Below are 22,903 nucleotides of genomic sequence, written 5' to 3'. Positions count from 1 at the left end.
AAGGAGGGTAAAGTGCTTCCATTAGGACCACTGTTTGTTAGACCCCTTTCCTTTCTCCCAGTGCCACAGCATCCTCTCAGCACCGCTTTATCCAGAGGCTTTTGAGGAAAACAGGGTCCATTAAATCCTTTCATTCCTCCCAGTGCTGTAGCCTCCTCCCAGCATCACTTTATCCATAGATTTTTAGGAAAGTGGGATGTTTTATGACTCCCAGTGGCTCTCCCATGTAGCAGAGCCCCCCATGGCTGGAGCAGACATGTTTTCATCCCACGGGTTATCCATGTGTGAGTGCACTGTGTGCCCAAGGTGGCTGTCATTACCCACTACCCAGAGCTGATCTCCAGTGGGAATGCTCTCCTCTGTGGGTCGGGACCCTGGCCATGGTGGGAAAAAGGGCACAAGATTGTCACCATGCCACAGTGGCAGAGACCCCAGGCACAGCAACACTGCCAGGGAAGGGTGCATGAGCTGTGAGCGGGACCAGGACAGGAGCGGGTCGGGGTTTTGAGTGAATCAGGGTTTTCAGTGGGTTTGGTTGTGGGTGGGTTTGGTTGTGAGTGGGTTTGGTTGTGGGTGGGTTTGGTTGTGGGTGGGTTTGGTTGTGGGTGGGTTTGGATTGTGAGTGGGTTTGGTTGTAGGTGGGCTCGAGCTGTATGATCAGGATGTGTGTGGGTCAGGCCCGCTCGTGGGTCTGGCCATGAGTGGGACCATGCTGTGTGTGGCTCCAGGCTCTGAGAGCAGCGCTGGGAGTGCCCGTGGGCTGTGAGTGGGCCCGGGCTGTGAGTGGGCCCGGGCTGTGGGAGCGTCCCTGCCCTGCACACCTCCGTGCTGCCAACGGCTCTGGGGCCACGAGCGGGCCGGGCCGTGATGATGCGCGGCCTGAGGGTGCGTTCCTGCCCTGTCCCGCTGCTCGGTGCCCAGGGCTCAGTGCCCAGGGCTGTTCGGTGCCCAGGCCCACCCGGTGCTGCTTGGTGCCCATGCCCACTCGGTGCCCCGGCCCGCTCGGTGTCCAGGGTTCGTGCCCAGGGTTCGGTGCCCAGGGCTCGGTGCCCAGGCCCACCCAGTACCCAGGGTTCTGTGCCCAGGGTTCGGTGCCCATTCCCGCCCAGTGCCCAGGGTTCGGTGCCCAGGGCTCGGTACCCAGGGTTCGGTGCCCATGGTTCTGTGCCCAGGGCTCGGTACCCAGGGTTCTGTGCCCAGGGTTCAGTGCCCAGGCCCGCTCGGTGCCCAGGGTTCAGTGCCCATGGTTTGGTGCCCAGGGCTCGGTACCCAGGGCTCGGTGCCCAGGGTTCGGTGCCCAGGGTTCGGTGCCCAGGGTTCGTGCCCAGGGTTCGGTGCCCAGGGTTCGGTGCCCGGGGTTCGGTGCCCAGGCCCGCCCAGTGCCCAGGGTTCGGTGCCCAGGCCCGCCCGGTGCCCAGGGCTCGGTGGCCATGGTTCTGTGCCCAGGGCTCGGTACCCAGGGCTCGGTGCCCAGGGTTCGGTACTCAGGGTTCGGTGCCCAGGGCTCGGTGCCCAGGTTTCGGTGCCCGGGGTTCGGTGCCCAGGCCGTTCGGTACCCAGGGCTCGGTGCCCAGGGCTCGGTACCCAGGGTTCAGTGCCCAGGCCGGTTCGGTGCCCAGGGCTCGGTACCCAGGGTTCGGTACCCAGGGTTCGGTACCCAGGGCTCGGTGCCCAGGGTTCGGTACCCAGGGTTCGGTGCCCAGGGCTCGGTGCCCCCCCGCTCTCCCGGCACGAGCCGCGCCCTCCGCGGCCCACCCGGGCCGGGCTCCGGTGAATCAGCACAGGCGGGGCCCAGGGGGGCCGAGGGGGCGGTGCCTTGGCGCGGGGCACGACGGGAGCTGTAGTCCCGAAGGGCGAGGCTGTGCCGCACGAACCCGGCGCCGCTTGCGCACCTGAGGACTTCATCTCCCGTCGTGCCCCGCGGGCGGGGAGTGGGCGGGGCCGCGGGGTGGGGCGGGGCGCGCGCAGGGGGGTTGTGGTGGCCCGCGGCGCGCGCACAGCACCGGGCGCAGCCGCCGCCGCCGCCTCAGCCGCAGCAGCGCCGAGCCCGCCGCGCCCTCCTCGTCCTCCTTCTCCTCCTTCCTTCTCCTCCTCCTCCTCCCGGAGCCCGCAGCCTCCTCGCCCCTCTCCCCCCCGGACCCCGCGAAGATGGTGGACCGCGAGCAGCTGGTGCAGAAGGCCCGGCTGGCCGAGCAAGCCGAGCGATACGACGACATGGCGGCCGCCATGAAGAACGTGAGTCCCGTCCCGCGGCCGTGGCGCTCCCCACACCCTCACACACCGCCCCTCTCCTCCTCCTCCTCCTCCTGCTCCGCCGGGGCCGCCCTCCCCGCGTGTTCCCCGTTGTGGGCTCGGCGGGGCCCGCGGGGGTGTGAGGGCCGCGGTCCCTTCGCCCTCCGCCAGCCCTGCTGCGTCCCGCTCCCGGCGCTTTCCCCCATCCACGTTTACTTTGCTTTCTCCCGACCCCCGTCCCTGCCCTAGAGCCCCCCACGCATCCTTTTCCTTGCTCTGGGGCCCCCACGCATCCTGCTGCTCTGCCCTAGAGCCCCTCCCCGCATCTTTTGCCTGCTGTGGGGCTCGCATCCAGCCTCACGCATCGCTCTCTCCTGCCCTAAACCCCCCCCCCGCATCTTCTCCCTTATTCCGGGGCCCCCACCCAGTCGCACACATCCCCCTGACTGCCCTAGAGCCGCCCCCCATCCTCCCCCTGCTCTAAACCCCCTGCCCTGCTGCCCCCACCCAGCCGCACTCATCTCCCTGCCCTGCCCTAGGGCACCCCCCCATCCTCTGCTCTGCCCTAGGGCACCCCCCCATCCTCTGCTCTGCCCTAGGGCAGCCCCACATCCCCTGCTCTGCCCTAGGGCACCCCCACATCCTCTGCTCTGCCCTAGGGCACCCCCACATCCCCTGCTCTGCCCTAGGGCAGCCCTGCAGCCCCCACATCACCTTCCAGCCGCAGTTCTTCTCTCCCCCCGCCCCAGGCCCCCTCCCGTGCCCCCTCCCCAGCGGGGCAGAGGAGCCAGGCGGGGTGCGGCGCTGCCCAGGGGGGTCACACCGGCTCGGGGCCCCGTGGGGCGAGGCAGGGGGGACACCGGGTGTTGGGGGGTTTTGTGCACATACATCTCTCCCCGTTACCGAAATATCTCCCCGTGCATCCCTTCCCACGCGTGGTCGCCGGGGATGGTGTGTGCTCCTGACCCCAAAGATCGGGAGCCCTTTCACTGTCAAAGCTCTTATTTTTACTGCTCTTGGTTGGAGATTTATGAATTGAGTCATGTTGTATTCATTTCACACTCTTAAAATAAAGACTCTGCATATAGCAGGCTGATCTGATTTGTGACACTGAACGCTCCCCTTCAATACTGACATTTTGACAATATAAGAAGGGAAAAAAAGCCATATCTCTGATCTGATCTTGCAAACAAAGCAATTGTGGGAGGCAGGATCAAGTCATTCCAGAAGATTCTGCATTTGTCATATTGCAGAGAGGCTAGACTGGGTGGAGGGAGGGAGGGGGTGCTTTAAAGGGGAAAACTGTTCTTTATGTTTGTCTTCTTAGTCAGGTCTGAACCTTTGCTGGGAGCTGGGGTGTCCTCCCCGGCTGATGAAAAGTGAATGCCGATCTGGGAATGTCGCAGTCTGCCGTGGGTGCAGCTCTGTTTGCCCATATTGCACCATTTTGTCAATAACCTTGCATTTATCAAACAGACAAAACTGTCACAGCCCGAGCCCGGGGAGGGAGGAGATGTCTTATCAAGGAATGAAATACGGATAATCGGCACGAGATATTATCACATTAAACCAGCCGGGCTGTCCCTCTGCTGCACTATGGCTTTTATACCATTTTCTGATAGCGGCATCTATTCGTTTTAAAGCAAAGCCTGCTGTGTGAGCAGATCCTACAGCTCATTTCCTACGGATAATACCGCCGTGACAAAGCCAGCAGGGATATGCCCGGGACTCACAGCCGTGTTGAACTATGAATTTCTCTTAGCCTGCTCGAACCCGAGGTGCTGTTAAGCGCACTGCTATGTGTGATTTTTCCTTACGGGCCCTGGTGAAACAGTAACCCGGGCTAACGCCTCTTATCAGCTGCCGTAAGGAACGATCCCCAGCGGGAGCGCTGACGCCTCCCTTCACCAGCAAACAAAAGGCAGAGCTTTGTTCTTCCTTTCTGCACCCAACTCCGGCACGGCCATGTCCCAGCCGTGTCCCAGCCATGTCCCAGCCGTGTCCCAGCCGGTTATCCCCGGCCCCCTGCGCTGCCCAGCCCCCAGCCCGGTTGTGCGGGAGGCTGATGACCTCGCACTCATTTCCGTAGCAACGCCTAGTGATGTCATATGCCATGGTCCAAGCTGCAATGCACCCAGGCGGTAGCAGAGAGCATGCGGGCTGCGCCTAGCGAAGGTGATGCAGAGCCATCCTGCCCTCCAAACCTAGCCCTGCCTAGCACCCTGCTGGGTGGTTCTCCTTTCACACCCGTCCTGGCTCGTTTTCCTGCAGCTTCATCTCACCCTCGCATTTTGGTGGCCACCTCACGTGGGGTGGGTTGTTCAGCCTCAGCCCTGTCTGCTTGGGAGCCTGTGCTGAATGGCTGTGTTAGTGGTTTAAAATGGAAATGGTGTGCTGGGGTTCTTGCTGTCTGCTGATTCATCTGGTGATGTCTGGGATCGCAGTAGTTTCTCAAAAATATTATTTATATATAATAACTTCTACCTCCTTGCTTGCAAGTGCTAGCTGCCAGTGCCCCTACCTGCAGTTATGTTGGTGCTGCAGGAGCAGGATTGCTCCTTCAGCCCCCAAAAGGGGCAGGTTTCCTGAGGGGTCTCTGAAAACACAGCAGATGGTCCCCTCACCTACCAGAGGGAGCAGAAGGTGATGCCACACCCAGGAAGGGTGCAGGGCTGGGCCCATCGATCCAGGGCATGTCTTCATGACCTTGATCATGTCCCTTGTCACCTCAGTGCTGTCTGGGGGTACCATCAACCCTGTCAGGTGTTGGGGGACAGAAAAGCTCTCTGCTGGTCCCAGTGTGGTCAGACATTGGCCTTGGGCTTGCTTGCTGGAGTTTCACTTCCCACAGTGCTGGTGGTTGGAGCAAGATGCATTTTTGTCTGGTTGAGCTTCAGGAAGAGCTTTGCTGTCTGAGCCCACGCCAGGGCTGGGGATCGATATCCATTAGCTGGGGAGAGCGGTGCTGCTGGAGTTTTTCCGGAGGTGGGAGACTGCCAGGCCCCTGCCAACACTGCCCAGGGAGCAGAGCACGTGCCTCCCCACAGACTTCATGTTGGGGGGACGTGCAGGTGAATGAACAAGATGTTGCAATAACTTACACAGGAAATAAGTAATCTCTTAAAAGTGTATAGGGAGGATTATTGCACCACACCTATGTATGGTGTAGTGTGGGGCTGTCCCCTGTGAGGGGAACACCTGACTGCTCGATTTTGGGGGGCCCAAGCTCTGCAGCAGGGCAGTGGCTGTGCTGTATGCAAGGACCACAAGCTGTGGGTGTGAAGGGGGGGACTGTTGGAGGTGCTGGAAAGCAGATGGCTGCTCCAAGCTTTAGACAACACGGCTTGGTGCAGTAAATGGCCATTGTGGGTGGAGGAGGAGCGTGAGGATGGGGAATTGCAGGCCTGCCCTGGCACGGGGTGTGTGGGCTTCTCCCGTGGTGGTCACCAGCTGGGCAGGTTATCATCCCCCACATCCAGTGTATCAGTGCTGACAGCAAGGCTTCACACAGACAGCAAGCTCACCCTTGGAAAAAGGGGTAGTAACACAAATGCAGCTTGTCTGGAGAGTCCCCAGGAAGCAGAGCAGGGATGATTAGCTGCTTTCTGCTCGCAGTGTACACAGACAAAAGGGTGGTGAAGGTGGAAAGGCTTCTCCAGGAGGAGTGCTGGGCAGGCCATCTGTGATGGTGGGAGGGGACCAAGGAGTGCGAGCTGCTGTAGTAGCACTTCCCAGGGGGGCTGGGGAAGGCTTTGAAGAAACCATTCCCAGTGCCGAGGTGGATGGTGCAGTCATTAGCTGTTGGCATCTAATGGCAGCATTGATGCTCTTGTGCAGGCAGATTGAATTCTGCCCAGCCTCACAGTGCCTCCAGACCACTGGTGGAGTGGACTGCAGTGGTGCCAGGGATTGCAGACAGCCTGACTCATGAGCAGGGCGTCCTTCCTGGAGGTCCATGGGGTCAGGACAGGATGGTGGCTGTCAGGAGCTCCTGTCCTTCTGACCTTGTAGAGGTTCACAGTGTGGGGTTGTCTGTGTGTGACTCAGCCTTGGGACCTCATAGCAGTAGCCTGAGTCACATGTGCACCTAAGCCACAGATAGGGAGCAATGTGCCCTGGATGTGACTGCAGTGGACACTGCTCACAGTAACTGGCCAGTCTGCAGCAGATCAGGCTCTTAAAACTTCCTCTGTGAGCTCCTGTGAGTTCTTATTTAGTCCATTTAGGAAGAGTCAGTGACTTCCAAGATCATTTCCAAGACCCATTTGGCCAAGTGGGTTTCTTAGTTGGCCAAATGTAGCAGCCAGGGTGGATTGGACTCAAAATGGCTCTTCTTGAACTAAACAAAAGTGATACTGAGACTGTGATGGAGAATATAACAGCTGAATTATACCTGGGGCACAGAAACAGTAAAACTTGGGCAAGGGCTCTCCATGAACCCCTGAATTATTTGGGCTTATCCAGTAGATCTATTGAATGGTGTCTAGCCATGAAAGTGCAAGAAGATTGGTGGGAGTTGTCTTGATTTATTAAATTTTTTTTCAACCACCTTTATTTGCTGCTTCTTCTGTAAAAAGATGGTTGGTTCACAGGAGATTCAATTGTTTCAGTAAACCAAATAAGCTTCATAATGTCAGTGGTTAAACCCTATCTGCCCCAGCTGTGTTCACCAGCTGATCCCAAAGTTGCTCTCTGGAATAAACTCCTTGAACACTGATGATGTGTGTTTGGGCTTGCTGGAAAACCCGGGAATAGCAATTTAGGGACAGCCACAGAACTTCAGCTCCAGAAATGTTTCCTGGGTTGAACACTCCAGCATCTAGGGGCAGGTACACTATTCTTGGGAACAGGATGATGTCTTTGGCATCCTCTTAGTGGTTCTCATGGATGTTCTGGATGGTGCTTTCAAGAGGATTATCCACTGTTCTAACTGTGGTGTATCCCTCTGCCTCCTGCAGCTGAGGTTTGGTTTCTGATCAGGGAGATGGAAACATGGTTCTTCCTCTGCTTCTACAGCTGGCAGAATTAAGATTTTCCTTAATTTGAGGATCCCCACCATACTTTTTGTTCTTCTTCAGGTGTATTACTGAACCACTTTTCTGTGCCTGGGCCAGTAGCATTAGTGCTCCTCAGGAGCACGCTCAGCTTGGCTTTCCAAGTAGGAATCAGCAGCCTCAGCTTTGCTAAGCTTAAGATCAGGGAGGTAGAGTGAAAATGACCTGATGGACCCCATTAGCCTATGGGGGGGCCTGGGTTTTGTTCTCAGGCTGGTGAGTGACCCCAAGGTCACAATCCTAAGGACAAGGATTTTTCAAAGCCTGGTATGTCTACTACCCCTGCAGGCTTGTAGCTGAGAATTGGATCTGCTAGCTGTTGCTCTTGAGGACAGAAGAAGAAACAGGGCTCAGGGTGCAGCTGATGGAGCAGGGGCTGGGGCCTGGAGAAAACTCCATGGATTGTGACACATCTAGCAGGGCCTAATGCACCAACTCTATGACTGAACTCTTGAGCTTCTGTTTGGAGCAGCTTCATGCCAAGTAAACCATGCACAGAAGTTGTGTGCAAGGCTACATAATTAGGAAAAAAGAATCTAAGTTTCTGTGTGTCCCAGCTGCCAGTGCTTGAATAACCAACTGCTTTTTGGGAGGTGGCTTTGTCTGAGCTCAGACGTGTCCTTGGATGTGGAGCACTGCTGAACTTGTTGGTGCTGCTTTTTCCTTGGCAGAAGTGAGTGGTGTGTAGGGAGCTCAATTCCAGTCTGGCAGGGAAGAGCCATGAGGACTGTCAGACTAGTTCAGACCAGAGCTGGCTGCTTGGTGTCCCAGCCAAACACCAGCCTGTTCAAAGGCAGGTACAGGGAAGGAAGCATTGGAAAATGCCTCCAGTCTGACCTGAGGGAGCTTTTCCTCAGATGGGTCAATGCCTGGGGCATTTAGGACTCTGCCTTATGCTTTTCTGCCCTGTTCAGCCTCCTGTGCTGCCAGCAAAATGTGAATGCATATTAGAATAACTGCAGTACAAAGCACAGTGGAACAGGATTTGCCTGGCTTCCCAAGCGTTTCTTCATTGGCAGTCTTGATAGGATCCAGGCATCATCTTCCACCTCACTGTGGCAAAGCTGTGATGCAGGACTGAGGTTGTCTCTGGGTAGCTGCTGCACCCTGGGTGCTTCCAGGCGTTCTCCTACGCTTCAGTGCTCAGCAGCTCATGACAGATTTTTCCAAAGCTGAGACCGTGAGGAGTATTTTTGTACGAACTGGTTTGGAGCCAGCTTAGACCTTCTTTCCTTCACTGGTCAAGTCTTTGTCTTTTCCTTCTGGAAAGCTGAAAGCCTTCAACAACTTCTGCTCTTTCCTGGACAGGTAACTAACCCAACTGGTCCTTAGCTGAAGTCTTGCTCCCAGTGTTAGATTTACATGACTGCAGAGAAATGGCAACTGCCTTGTCTGGGAAAAGCAAAAACTGAGTGAAAACATACGTATTGACTCGATTTGACTAGTGATGGTCACTGCTGGGCAGTGATAGCCTGGAAACCAGCTAAAACAGGTGGAAATAGCAATGGATTGGTCACTGTGTTGGATTTTCGGTGGCTTTGTCTTTCAGTCCCTGAAACCTTTGGCTTGGCTTGAAGAAGCAGTCCAGGTAAATGGTGGTGGCTGGTTTTATGCTGGTGGCTTTGAGATAAAATGTTCTGCCCTGGCTGCTGGCTGCCAGGCTCTGCCTGTACTTCTGCCAGTGCAGCTTTCCATCATTGAAGGTGGGGGAACTCTTCTTTCCTCATGCAAATGAGATGGCTTTGTGGGAATGTTTTTCCCCATGGCTGCTTGATCTAATGAGCAAAGTCCTTCCTCCCAGCATAAAATGAAGGAAAATAGGGACAACATTATTTTTATTCTGCTGTTTAAATTTATTTCTTTTCTTAAGCAAGAGGTGTGACTCTTTGCTCCAGAATCCAGATGTCAAGATGTGGGATTCCCACCCATGGCTCTGGGTGAGGAGTGTGCCTGTGGGAGGAGCTCAGCAGTGGGATGGCTTTGTCCATCTTTTCTGAGTGCACAATGACAGTGAGGCTGAGCTGCTGCATCTTCTTGGTCCCTCCTGTGGACTGGAAGCTGCTGGGGCTGGTAAATCATAAGGGTTGATCTTCACCTTGGAGTCTCATGCTGGTTGCACTGCTGGTTATCTTGGTATAGTCTGGAAAAGCTCAGAAATGGTAAAGTCTGGAAAACAGAGCTGAAATGATGAGGCAGCAATTCTTGTGCTGCGGGAAACACTGACAAAACTGTCTCTCAAAAGCAAAGCCTTCGTGTAGCTGGTGAAACAAAAGCCTTTGTCTGCCTATTTAAGGGCAAACTTCCCCCAGTTTGAGGTTTTTCTGTGCTAACCCAGATTTAGTCACATCTTGGACATGACCCAGTACATGCTCAATTAGATATTAAACAAACCTGATTTTTGGCCCCAAGCTAGTGATCTAGTGACCAGGGGCAGTGCATTAATTAATTGCAGTAGGAGAGTAACTAGAGAACGTGTCACCGATGATGGCGTGAGATTCCCTTAAAGTGATCCCCAGATTAGGGATTAGAGTACTTAATGTTTTTCTTCTGTGAAGGAGATGTTGGAATTGAGTCCGTGTATGGGTGTTTGAGGCAGCTGTGCTTGGACGAGCGCAAGTCTGCAGGGATTCCAAGTGCAAACCATTCCTTAATTGTTTGCAAATTCCCTCTGATCTCGCTAGATGGGTTGGCTTGCTTGGGATGTGTCTTTGCTTACGTACCAAGCAAAGCTGCTTGGCGTGTCAGTGTGCTCCTGACTCCTCTCTAAGATGGTTTCAGCGAGGCTCTAGGAAAACACCAGTGAGAAGTCTCAGCCTCAGTGCTAACGAGGCTGCTGATGGACACGTTGTTTGCACAGTTGTGGTGCTCAGCAGCATCAAGTTTATTAATAGTAGGTGGAGAAGCTGTTGCTGTGCCATGTGCTAACAGACAGGCTCAGCAATTGCTGTAGGAGATCTCTGCTTGTAAAAGGCTAATGCTTAGTATTCAGCAGTGAATGAGAACTTGGGGGAGATTAACAGCCTTTGATTTACACCCAGCTGGGGCAGGCATTGGAGCTCTGCCTGTTCATGCTGTTGGGCTTTGTGACATGGAGTGAATATTTCATTACCTAGAGTTTGGGAGCTTGGCTTCTTGTGTTTGGTGGTGTCAAGATGATGTTGGTACCTGAGGAGTTCTGTCACCTGTGATGAACTGAGATGAAATCCGTGGTGGGAGTCCCTTGGGCTTCAGAAGAGGCTGGGAGCCAGGCAAGGAGAGTTAAACAGTTGGATCTCGGATAGTAAGTGACCCTCCTTGTAATTTAAATTTTGTTGCAGTGCTCCAGAAACCTGCCAGAGCAAAAACTCGACTTTCTTCTTTTCTGTAAGTTCATTTAAGAAATTAAATAAAATTGTCTTTGCTAGAGGTGTGTAAGATCAAGCCCGAAATCCCCAAAGCAATGGGAGGGTAAAGTACATCTGGAGGGATAATCACCTTACTCACTGTTGCAGAAGTTAAACCTCTCATGGAGCTGGCATGCAGGAATCTACCTGGGTGTTCTGCAAAGTCTTTTGCTTGATCTGGTAAAACATGTTTGAGACACCAAGGAATGCTGGATCTGCAGACCAAGAGACCTAGAGCAAAAATCTTGTGAGTTTTTTAATATTTCCAGAATCTCACCTTGATGTGCAACAACCAGGTGTTCCCAAAGTGTTTGGGGCATCTAAAATCGTGCATGCTCACTGCAGGGAGTTTTGCATGGCTGCAGCTTCTCCCGTTTCACCCTTTGGAGCAGCAGCTTGCAGCTGCCATGGCAGCAGTGGCTCTGCCAAGGGAAGCCATGCCAGCAGACAGGAATTGCCCAGTTCATCCTGCTCCAGCAGACCTGGGAACAGGCTCTCCCAGCAGCCAGCACCTGCTCTCAGCCTTGGGGTGGCCTGCCCATGGCACATCAAGTCTTCTCTCTCCACTTGGCTCAGCTAGGTAGAGGTCATGGGCACAGGCAGTTTTTGAGCCCCTGATTAAGGACAAGGACTGGCATTTGACACTCTGGGGAGGATTTGATGATCTGGTGGCAGGATTCTTACTGCCTGGTAGTGGGGCTGGAGGTGAGCAGGAAAGCACTAAGATCTGAGCCAGATTAGTACCCTTGGAAGCTGGGAGGTAAATCTTTAAGCAGCTAATTCTTCCAGCACCACTAAACACCCTCCCCACATGAAATTTGGTGCATTTATCTAGAATCCCTGAAATCTGTCTTAGCTTGGGTTTGTTTTACCATGAATTGGAAAGGAAAAAAAAAAAATCTTCCTCTGCATGGACCAAGTCTTAAGACTCTAGAAATGTCCAGTAGCCATCCTGTAGATGTCTGCTTCAGCTCAAAAGCTTGTGAGTAGATGGAATCTTCTGAGGAATAATGCCTAAACAGAAATTAAAGAACCCCAAGTCTTTAAACTTGTACAGAAATGCTTCTGAAGAAAGACTGCAGTTACTCTGGAAGAGTTCTCAACTCTCACCTGGAAAAGCTTAATGCAGCTCAGAAGAGCCTATAGCAACCATGAATTGTCATTCTGATTCCAGAAGGATCAGTGGATCAACTGTGAGCTCCTGAAACTTGCTGTGAGCTCCAGGGCTACGTCTGAGCTCTCACAGCAGTGGCACGCTGTGGCACTGGTGTTCCACGTGCTTAGCAGAGAGCTTGGAAAACAGGCCTGTCAGCAGGGAGCAGAGCAGATAATCCAGGGCAGGAGAGCTCCCCAAGCTGCTGGGTGATGGAGAAGGCTGGTGGTGATCCTGTGCTGCTGCTGAGGCACTCCCAGAACACAGCAGTGGGCAGATGATGCTGCCAGCCTGCCATATCCCGGGGAAGGAATAGCTTGGCATCCCTTCTGTTGCTTTGTAGTTAGCAGGCAAAGGTGCTGGTATCCCATCTGCTCCTGAGTGACAATCCCCTGAAATGCTGGGACTGATGTGGTTGGACTTGCTGCTCTCTCCATCTGCTGGCGGGAAGGCACTAGGCCAGCAGAGGTCAATCATTTTCCCCGAGAGTTTTTAATAAGTACGAGGCAGGTAGTGGCAGCAAGATGCTGAAACAAGTTGTCCTACGGCCAGTTTTCATCTTGTTTAATAGCCTGTCAGGAAGGCTGATGGGAATCAGGGTGTTCATAAGGAAAACAAGAGAATTTGAGCATAATTCCTTCCTGGCTCAGAAAGCACATGCTGGCTAGAGGAGCAGCTCCCTGCAACAGGACTGTGCAATGCTAACTCAGAAATGATTTGTAGCTCCTTGAACATTTGTTTGTAGAGCACTTGAAAATGCACAAAACTGGGAGGTCGGGGTATTACTGGGATGTGTCTGGGCTCCTCTCTGCCCACAATAGCCATGGCAGCAGATGCTCCCTCATGTTTGCCTTATCTCGAGCTGCAGAAGAAGTCAGGGACACAAATCAATGGCACCAGGTGTTCTGTAGTGGAAAGAAACCCAGAATCGTTAGACCAAGTGCTGGGACTGCAGTGCTGCAGATAAGGGCTGGTGCACGAAATGCTGCTGCCAGACACTGAATGGAGCAGCTCAGAGCTCTGCTGCTTGTACTGGTGTTCTCACCTTGGCTCCCTTCAACTTTTCATGTGCAAGAATGACCCAAGCTGCTGAAATTTGCTTTTTCTCTAACTGAAAGCCATGATGGCCACACTGAAACTGGAGCAGGAGGTCTGCAGGCTCCAAGGACTGATCAAACCTGAATGCAGTGCAATCACATGTAGTTATTAAGCTACAAAGGCCAATAAAATAAATGAGCTCTTGGTTTCCACATCTCCCAGTTTGAAGACTTTGTCTTGGGAGGTTCAAAGTCGCCTTAAGTAATAAAGGCTGCAGAGTGGGATGAAAGCTGCTGTTAAGTGTAAGTAGAACATGCAGAAATCCTAATTGGTGTCTGGAGTGCCTGAGTAGCCTCTGAGGTGCAGTTGGGCTGCAAGCAATAAACAGTTTTCTACAGACACTGATCCTTGAGGCACCAGGAGCAATTTGAAATGTAATGGCAGAACCATCCCATGTGCCCTCAGCTGCTGTCCTGTGATGTGAACTGGCCCTACCAGCTTAGAAAACGGGAACTAGGAGGTGATTATTCATAGTGAAACAGGCAGAGGAGAAGGCAGTGGGGAACCTGTGGCTGCCCACAGCCTGCACGTGCTTTTTTTTTTGTCTTGTCTGCGATGAGAGGAAGGGTTTGACCTACAGCCCAACCCACCTCCCCCCGGCCACACTGAGTTAAAACATGAGCAGAGGACAGCAGAAGGGGTCAGCAAGGAGAGAAGCAGTTATGGTGTGACTTCCACTTTGGAAGTGTGACGTGGGGGCGAAGGCAAGGCAACGGGGAAAAGAACCCAAACCAATCTGGTAACATTTTAGATTTAGGTCTGGTTTAACACACGCCTACTTTGCCAAAGTAGGACAGTGCTTAAGAAAAGCATCTTCCTGAGTGCTGTGATGGAGTTGTAGGGCAGCTCGCTCTGGTGCTTGGGAAGAAGCTGCTCTTGGTGAGGCTGTGTGACATTGAGTCGTGACTCTCACCAGGCTGCTGGATAATGGTGACAATTTCATGTGCATGAGGGCAGCCATTTCTTCAAGTTAGGGCGAGCTGGGGACACAAAAATCCAGGCAGTCTGTCAGTCACAGCCTTCCAAAATGACAGCACTTGGGCTGCTGAAGGTGGTCTTGTCACAGAATCATTAAGGTTGGAAAAGACCTCCAAGGTTACAGAGTCCAGCCTTTTACCAGTCACCACCTTGTCAACCAGACCAGAGCACTTAGTGCCATGTCCAGCCATTTCTTCAATTCTTCCAGGGATGGGGACTCCACCAGCTCCCTGGGCAGCTCCTTCTGATGCCTGACAGCCCTTTCTGTGAAGAATTTCTTCCTGATGTCCAGCCTGAACCTGCCCTGGCACAGCCTGAGGCCGTGTTCCCTACTCATGGGTGGTGGGCAGCATGAGACAGCAGCTGGAGATGGGGGGAGGTGACATGTCTGTAGGTTTTGTGACCTCTTTCAGCTGCTTGAGCCCAGAGGGGTTTTGTGCTGGTGCTCCCTCTGCCAGTGGCTACAGACCAAGAAGGAATTTCAGTGGTTGGATTTGGTCAGAACATTGTTTCAAAAGCACATTTGCCTTTCAAAAAATGAAACAGAAGAGGACCTTCAGGCCAGAGCTCAGACTAATGTGCTGCATGTGAAGGAAAACAAGGCACTTGCTAGGGTTTGTGTGGAGAGATAACAAATTTAATTACATGGTGCAGGAGCTGTGGATGGAATGTAGATGGATGTTGTGTATCCTGGTGGGAGAGGACCTCTGATGATCTCTATAAGCTTTTCTCAGTGAACAGTTTGAAGTTCTCATGTCTGTCTCTCCAGGAAAGCTTCACTCTTTTGTAGCTGTCTGATGTCCTGAAGGACTCGAATTCTCTTTTAGGCAATAAGAACAGCAGGTGTGGAGGTTTATAAGATGGGTTAAACTGTCAGATGTTGATGGTATTCCCCAGGGAAGGATCTCTGGGTCCTGTCAGCTTGCCAGTGCTGTCTGCTTTAAGATAAGACATCAAAGCCAGGCAGAAGCTGTAAATGGGTGGGCACTTAATTATCAAACTAAGTGAAAAGTGTGCAGGAATAAACAGGTAGAACTAAGTCCTGTGATGAATCTTCATTGCAGTCACTGAGGGGACCTCAAAATCAGTCATTTCCTGATGTTTACTCAGACTATTCATGCAGGGTGAGAAGTGGAGGATGGGAGTCCTGAAATAAGCCCCTAGCCAACCGAACTTGCTGTTCTGTGGGAGCAAACCTTCCCTGTGGGTCTCACCAAAGCCTGTTAATCAGGATTCTTCCAGAAAGAAGGTGCTGTAGAACCAACCCTTGGGCTTTTGGAGTTTACATGCCTTGACATTAGGGACAGGTGAAGTTTTGTTTGTTCCCTGCTTCTCCTCAAGAGGCTGAACCTTGCCTGGCTGCAATGTGATCCTCGGGCATGCCGGGAGCCTGCCAGGTTTTGGGCAGCGTGCTGAGTCAGAGCTCCAGCTGTAGTGGAGAAATCAGGAAAACCTTCTCAGAGATGGTGGTGCCTCTGCAGTGCTTTGTTGCAAATCGGAGGGCTCGAATTTGTACAAGCCTCTGGTCTCCCAAGCAGTATAAACCCTATACTTCCAGTAATTTTTGTCCAACGGGAACTCAAGGAGTCTCTCTGTGGCTTAAGGGCACTTGAGTCTTGGTGGTGCAGACACTGTGCCATCAGAGAACTGGTGAGACTGGAAGTGGCAGTGTCCTCCAGCTTGGTGATGAACGTGCCTCCCAGCCAGAGCCTGGCAGCATGGACTGCTCCCTGCACTCCCTGCCTAGGTGTCCTTGTGCAGTCTGCTCCTGGCAGGTGTGTTCTCCCTTTTTATTTTTCCAGAATAGCTGAAAGACTTTCCTTTATCAAGTTTCCACCATGTGGATCATCTCCCTGTCCTTGGCTGTTTATGCCACATCCAGGATTTGACACTGGCTCATGCATCTCCTGCCCCTCTCCCTGGTTTCCATGAGCTCAAGAGTGAGGTGGGGCTGGGCAGTTACTGAGATTTGCAGAGCAAATTCTGCTGTTCTCTGCTGGTGGCCAGGGAAGTAAAATTCAGACTGACTGAGCTTCCCAAAGAGCAGGTAGACTCCAGCTGGGGGCTGATGGCTTTGTGCTGCTGCCAAGCCCTCCTAATGCCAAATGAAGACTTTCGCCAGTGGCTTGGTGTAACTCACTTCGTTTTGGTATCCTGCAGTGTAAAAAAAGAACCCAAGAAAACAAAAAAAAAAACAGCATTTGTTTGGCCAGCACAGGCTGCAGAGAAGGCACAGCCCCACGTGCCTGTGGCAGGCTGGTGCAGAGGTGTTGGAGTGGTTTCTGCTAGAGATGGGCGCTGGTGCAGTGCTGTGGGAAGAGCAGAGTGACACAGTCTGGAAAATGCCAGCACAGGTGAGCGGGCAGCACATAGCTCTTGGCAGACTGAGGGCAGAGATGGGCTCAAAAGCAGCTGAACCTGGAATACATATTCTCTGCCTTTTTCTGACTCTGATAAGGCAGCTCAGTGTACCCTGCTGTCTGATACCTGTGTCCTGGGCATCTTGCATTTTCTTCCTGCTGGGAATGCAAGAGCCAGATGGTTTTCTGTTCTTCCTCCCTCAGCTCAATTGTCTACTGAAATGTGTGGGACAGCAGCCTCTTCTCTCTCCTGGTGCTGAGGGCTGTGGTCCTTGTCCCCACCCATGTCACATCTTGGCCGTGTCTCTGCAGTGCTCCTTCCTGGGAGTCTGGGTCCTGCTAGAAAGCAGTGAGATGGTTAACAAGGCTCCCTTCCTGCTTTTACAAGTTCCCTGTGAGCTCCCTGGGGGAATCTGCTGTCTCCACAGGTGTACCTTCCATCTGTCAGCCTTCAGAATGAAAGGATTTTGACAGGCAACTTTCCTCCATAATCCTTAATAGCTTCGAATTTAAAATGTTTATGGCAAAGCTAATCCCACGGAACTCCCTGTAGTTTTAATAAATCTGTCCTCCAGCAAGACTCTTCTGGTGAGAGGAGGTAAATCTACTTCCTGCAGTGATGAGTATCTGCAGACGTGTCTGTGGGGCACCTGCTTGTTCCTCACTTCAAATCTGGTGTCTCTTCTCAGGGAGCACCTTGCTAAAAGCAGAATTTCATCTGGTGATCAATCTCCTCAACCGCTGTCAGGACAGAAGACTCTTGGAGTCAGTGAGTCTCTTGTATGGCTGTTGGTGTTGGACACTCCATTTACAGCTGGAAGAGAATAACTGAGGCTGGGATTTCTGGATGTTTCTATTTCCAAATCCCTCACTCAAAACAGGGCAGTTTAGGTGGAATAAGCTCTCAGGTAACCTGATGGAGTCTTTGGTATCTCTGAGGACAGACAACCTGTAAGCTCTGGAGCAGGGGGACACCTGGTTGTGCAGCCAAAGATGTCTTTAACTCACAGAATCTTTACTATGGTTTGTGTAGGTGTCACTGAGAGGGAAGAAAGAAGGCAGACATTCTGTAAAACTGCAGAGTAGAGACCTCAGTGCAGCAGGCAGGCTGGAGGCAGCGGGCGAGTGTCTCCCCAGGGGTGTTTGGGCACTTTGTGGTCGGGCCCTGCTGCAGGAAGCAGGATATCACAGGGATCCCAGGGCCCTGTGGTTAAACAGTCACTGTTGTCTTGGCCAGGAGAAGGGTGTGAGGGTTGGCCTAGCACCGGGAGCTGCGGGATGGCTCGGGCATCGCTGCCCTGCTTACCTTGGGCAGGAGCACTGGGAGCTGCCCTGGCATCCTGCTCTGTGCTCTTTGTCCTGCGCCGCTGGTGGCTGCTGATAGTCCCAGGAGGTGCTGCCCTCAAGGTGACACCCATTTCCCTGCTCCCTCGCTGTCTCTTGCCCTGGAGCAGAAGCAGTTGTGCTGGTTTGCACAGGAGGACCCTCTTCCATGTGGAAAAGGGGTGTCTGCTGTTCCTCTGCCAGGCTCTAGAGCATCCTGTGGAGCAGCACAGATCCGCACAGCAGCAGGGGTGGCAGTGGAGGGTCTGCTTGCTGTGGGGAAACAGGCTTAGCTGTACCTGGTTTTGGGAGGGGACATTAGCCAGAGCATGCAGGAGGAATGGATGTGTTGGAATGTGCAGGTGTGAGCAATATGGTATGAGCAACCGTGAGTCATTCCAGGCCATTCAAATGAGCCTGGGCTGGGCCTTTGGCCTCCTGATCCCCACCATAAATGTGGTTATCTGGGCCCAGAGCAAACCTTGCCCTTACAGATCCTTGTGAAAGTGACTCAGTGTTTGCAGAAGCTTTTCACATCCAAGCCATTACCTAATCCTTTACTGCGTGAGGTGGCTCACAGGTTCCTGCTTTGGTGGCCTGATTCCCAGGGTGTGGATGTGGGGTGGGGGCGTGTCCTGGGGGAAAGGGGACAGTGGCCATGCCCAGGCTCAAAGGAGCACTTGGCAGCTGTAACCCCAGGGGAGCAGCCGTGTGCAGCTGCCCCATGGTGTCCTGTCTGCTGCAAGGGCTCCTCCTGCTCCTGGGGGTGGGAACTGGTGCAGTCTTGGCCAAAGGTGCTGCCTGGGTGGCTCCAGCCAGTGATGGTGTTGTGGGAGCTGGAATGGGATTATTGTCATACTGAGTGATGCTTCCCAAGTTACTGAGGGAGCTCTATGCTTGTCATCTCTGTAATCCCTTTGGTTTTTTTGTGGTGCGTGAGGCAGGTAACACTGTTAACCTCAGTGAGGAAAATCCAGTGTGTGAGGGATTTCCCCTTCACCATGTGAGCTTTTAAGTCCTCATTTGTGCAGGTGCCTGAGGCAGTTGTAATTGTGTAACCCCATCTCAGAGATTCTTTGGGTGTCTCTGCAGCATGCCCCATGCTTGGGAAGCAGAAAATAAGAACACCCTGTAGCTCTGGTGGTGTTACTCCATGCAGGTAGCTCATAACCATGGACCATCTCCTCCCTCTTGCTTTGACTGTCCCTCTCCCCTGCACCACCAAGCCCAGCTCCCATCCTACAGGTGAAGGGCATCTCTTTCCTAGAAGATTTTTCTCGTTCTGGAAGATGCTGATCTCTCAAATAAAACCAAAAGCCTGCTCCTTTTGTTGTGGTCTGGACCACAGCGTGATTTCCCAGCTGGCTCCTGCTGGGATGGAGGCAGAGAAGAGCTGGATGACAGAGCAGGACTTGGCGAGCTCCTGCCTCTCTAGAGATGCACAGAACGCCCAAAGGTGTGATGGGATGTCCGAGGGCTGGGGCTTAACCCAAATGTCTCTTTTCTCCCCCTCTCTCCGCGCAGGTGACGGAGCTGAACGAGCCCCTGTCCAACGAAGAGAGGAACCTGTTGTCCGTCGCCTACAAGAACGTGGTGGGGGCGCGGCGCTCGTCCTGGCGAGTCATCAGCAGCATCGAGCAGAAGACCTCCGCAGATGGGAACGAGAAGAAGATCGAGATGGTCCGTGCCTACCGCGAGAAGATCGAGAAGGAGTTGGAAGCGGTGTGCCAGGATGTGCTGAGCCTGCTGGACAACTACCTGATCAAGAACTGCAGCGAGACGCAGTACGAGAGCAAAGTCTTCTACCTGAAGATGAAAGGGGACTATTACCGCTACCTGGCCGAGGTGGCCACCGGGGAGAAGAGGGCGACCGTGGTGGAGTCTTCGGAGAAGGCCTATAGCGAAGCCCACGAGATCAGCAAGGAGCACATGCAGCCCACCCACCCCATCCGGCTCGGGCTGGCGCTTAACTACTCGGTTTTCTACTACGAGATCCAGAACGCGCCGGAGCAGGCCTGCCACCTGGCCAAGACGGCCTTCGACGACGCCATTGCCGAGCTGGACACCCTCAACGAGGACTCCTACAAGGACTCAACGCTCATCATGCAGCTCCTCCGCGACAACCTAACGCTCTGGACGAGCGATCAGCAAGACGACGACGGCGGAGAAGGCAACAACTAGACCCCCCCGATGGACTGGCAGCCGCACGCTGATGCTAACTACTGCAGTCTTTATTTTTTTCCCACGAGTGGGGGGGGGTCCGGGGTGGGGGAGGGAAAGGGAGGGGACACCTTCCCAGGGAGGCCCCCCACAACCTGTCTTTGATTGCCTCGTTGACATTTTTGCCAAAACACCACTAGTGGAAGTCAGGCTGGCTGTGCTGGTATGGAATAGCAGCCTCACTGGCATATGGACTGTTCTGTAGATTATTAATACAAGTGGAGCTGTCTTTAATTTAACTTTATTGCTAGAAATAAAAAAAGGGTTTTAAGACAAATTCGCGTGGATGGAATGGCCCTCATTTTTAAGGAAAGCAACGCAAAAACATTTGGAAAAAAAAAAAAAAAAAGGGAGTTCTGTGGTTCCAGTAAGGCTTTGAGCGTTTGTTTCCGCAGCCCAGGTGCCGTGTGCCCACACCACGTCGCGGGGCCTCTCTCTGCAGCGCTCTGCCTGCCAGGGCGCAGCTGCAAATCCCCAAATTGAGAAGGAATTAAAAATAAAACCAACAAAACTAAAGAATTTGGGGCTTGCAAAGCCCTGGGATTTAGGCCATCCAATATTTTTTCCTTTTTTTTTTTCTTTTTTTCTTTTTTTTTTTTTTTGGGTTGAGATATTTATTAGGGTAGCTTACAGTAGCTTACAGTATTAACACTAAATTGCAGTTTACAGTATTTCTACATTACAGCCATATGACATCAAGCCTTTGATTGTCTGTTTTTCTTTCTTTTGCTAGTTCTTTTGGCTTGCCTTCCTGAGCAGTCCTCGCCTGTGGACTGGCTTTAGCTATTCTGTGTCGCCCAAGGCAAGAAGACCGCCCGCCCGAGGAACATCAAAGCTGCTCTAGTTTTTTGGTCAACAGCTTAACAGGTGCTTGGCTAGCGGCTGTTTCAACTATTTTAAGTCCACAGCAAAAGGTTTAAGAACTTAATTAGACAAAGGGGGAAGTGTTTAAACTTAAAAATGCCACTTAAATAAAAAACCAATAAAAAAAATATTAAAAATAAAGAGCATTCAGGTCTGTATGTCATGTACTGTGTTTGGTATTTCAAAAGACCATCCTGATTTAAGGTGCCACAGCTGCTTCCTCAGGGATTGCACTGCCATTTCACTCTGCCTGACTTTCTCCCACTGTACCATGAGGTTTGTCAGCAGATCTCCAGCACCCAGGGCTCCCTTGTTTGTCACCAGGGAAGCCGGGTGTGTTTTCTTTTCTCCTGGGGAAGCTTGTGGTGTAATGAGTGAACTTCAGGAGCTTAGACACTAATTTGGTAGAGAAATTCCTCGAGGGAAGAGCTACAATCATAGACATTTCTGTCCACCTTCGGGAGCCCAGGAACTTAGTTCTCTTCTTAGCAAAATCTTTCTGAGTCTGTCTGATCCGGCCGGGGGTGGGATTTGGGGCATCTGAATTTGCTTAGCAGGTACTACTTACCCCATTTTGAGTAAGTTTAGCTTTAATTTTGATTTTTTTCCATGGTTGGTGGAGGTTCACTGCTGTTCTTTGGCGAGTGCTGCGTCCTGCAGCGCTTCCCCAGCGCTGCGCAGTGAGGAGAAACCACGCTCGTGCTTTTAGCTCCTTACCGTGATTGTGATGCTGATTTTGGAACCAGGCTTTCCCTGTCCCTTGTGAGAAACAGCCCGACACGGCTGTGGGGCACAGCCACACCCGGCACCGGCACCGGGGGCGCGGACACGGCTCCGGCCCGGCCCTGCCCGGCACAGCTTTGTTTGGGCCGGGTTTGCCCAGCACAGCTTTGTTTAGGCCGGGTTTGCCCAGCACAGCTTTGTTTAGGCCGGGTTTGCCCAGCACAGCTTTGTTTAGGCCGGGTTTGCCTGCTCTGAGCATCCCCCTCGGAATTTGGGCGCAGCATCCCACAGGCGTGCGGTGCCGGTGCCGGGACCGGGAGATGCTTTAAGCTTCTGACCTCCCTCTCATCAACCCCGTGTCCCATGAGCAGTGTTGTCCCAGCTGTGTAATTGGAAGTGATTTACTGGAATTACAAAACCTATCTTTTTTTTTTTCTTTTTTTTAGTTTTTTTTTTTTAGTTTTTCTCCAAATAATTACTACTCTTTTTGGCTTTTTGCTCTGGCTGCTTTAGGAAACTTATGCAGGAGAGATGGCACAAGAGGGCTAAAAACGGAGTGGGGGTCAGGGACTTGATTTTTAAGCAGCTTGAATGGTTTCTTTAATTTTTTAAGAGATGCACTTGCCTATGATACTGTCTCTCCAGTGAAATGATTACTGCTCCATTACTCTATTGATACAATATTGTGCATGCTAGTGTCGTATTTCTATACAGTAGCTTGAAATTTATTAACTTATACTGTAGATGTTATGTATTCCTATGACAAAATAGTCTTCAAAAATTTTTTAAAGTTTTTTAATTTATTTTTCTTTCATTTTCTTTTTTTTGGGGGTAAAGTTTGCTCTACCAAATAGTGATCGTAACAAACTGATCTGTTATGGATGTTGCTATAGTGACATGCAATTATATATGATTTTGTTTTTAAAAAGGAAAAAAAAAAGCAAAAGAAAACACCAGTGTTAGCTTAATCTTAATGTCTGGTGTTCGTCATGGTGAAATTATAACTATTACAGTGTAGGAGAACAATGACTGTGTTCTTTGAATGAGCCTTTGTTTGTGCTTTTTGTCATGTTATGCAGTGAACTATTTTTAAGGTCTAATCAGTGATTATTTTTCCAACTCCGTGTTTCTGTAAGGAATTATTTCACACACGGACCATTCTTAGCAGTTTTTCCTCAGTGATGGAATATCATGAATGTGAGTCATTATGTAGCCGTCGTACATTGAGCAAATAAACTTACAGATCTGACGTCAGCGCTGCTTAATTGTTATCGCCTGTCTCGACTTTCTGGGGGGCTCCGTGGGACTTGGGGGGCTGGGGAATGGCCTGGGGTCTGTTCCTGGGGTTCTGTGTCAGGGATCTGCTCCTGGGGTCTGTTCCTGGGGTTCTGTGTCAGGGATCTGCTCCTGGGTCCTGCTCCTGGGTCCTGCTTCAGGATCCTGCTCCTGGGTTCTGCTCCTGGGTTCTGGTTCCTGGGGTCTGTTCTGGGTTCTGTGTCTGGGTTCTGTTTCAGG

The 22,903-nt window shown here is 52.2% G+C and overlaps 1 protein-coding gene across 2 annotated transcripts; it reads left to right on the top strand.

Annotated features, from left to right (window-relative positions):
* Window positions 1-1,960: 1,960 nt before the first annotated feature.
* YWHAG (tyrosine 3-monooxygenase/tryptophan 5-monooxygenase activation protein gamma) lies at window positions 1,961-22,642 on the top strand. 2 transcript variants are annotated; one of them, XR_012058660.1, is made up of 3 exons: window positions 1,961-2,235; window positions 19,106-21,593; window positions 21,624-22,642. XR_012058660.1 is itself a non-coding variant. In NM_001245419.1 (2 exon segments), coding segments are annotated over 2 exon segments (744 nt in total). In that variant the 5' UTR covers window positions 1,967-2,148; the 3' UTR covers window positions 19,763-20,148.
* Window positions 22,643-22,903: the final 261 nt, after the last annotated feature.

Source organism: Taeniopygia guttata, chromosome 19, assembly GCF_048771995.1.
Source record: "Taeniopygia guttata chromosome 19, bTaeGut7.mat, whole genome shotgun sequence".
Lineage (NCBI taxonomy): Eukaryota > Metazoa > Chordata > Aves > Passeriformes > Estrildidae > Taeniopygia > Taeniopygia guttata.
The sequence above is the reverse complement of the archived record's forward strand: the minus strand, read 5'-3'. Positions and strand labels throughout refer to the sequence as shown.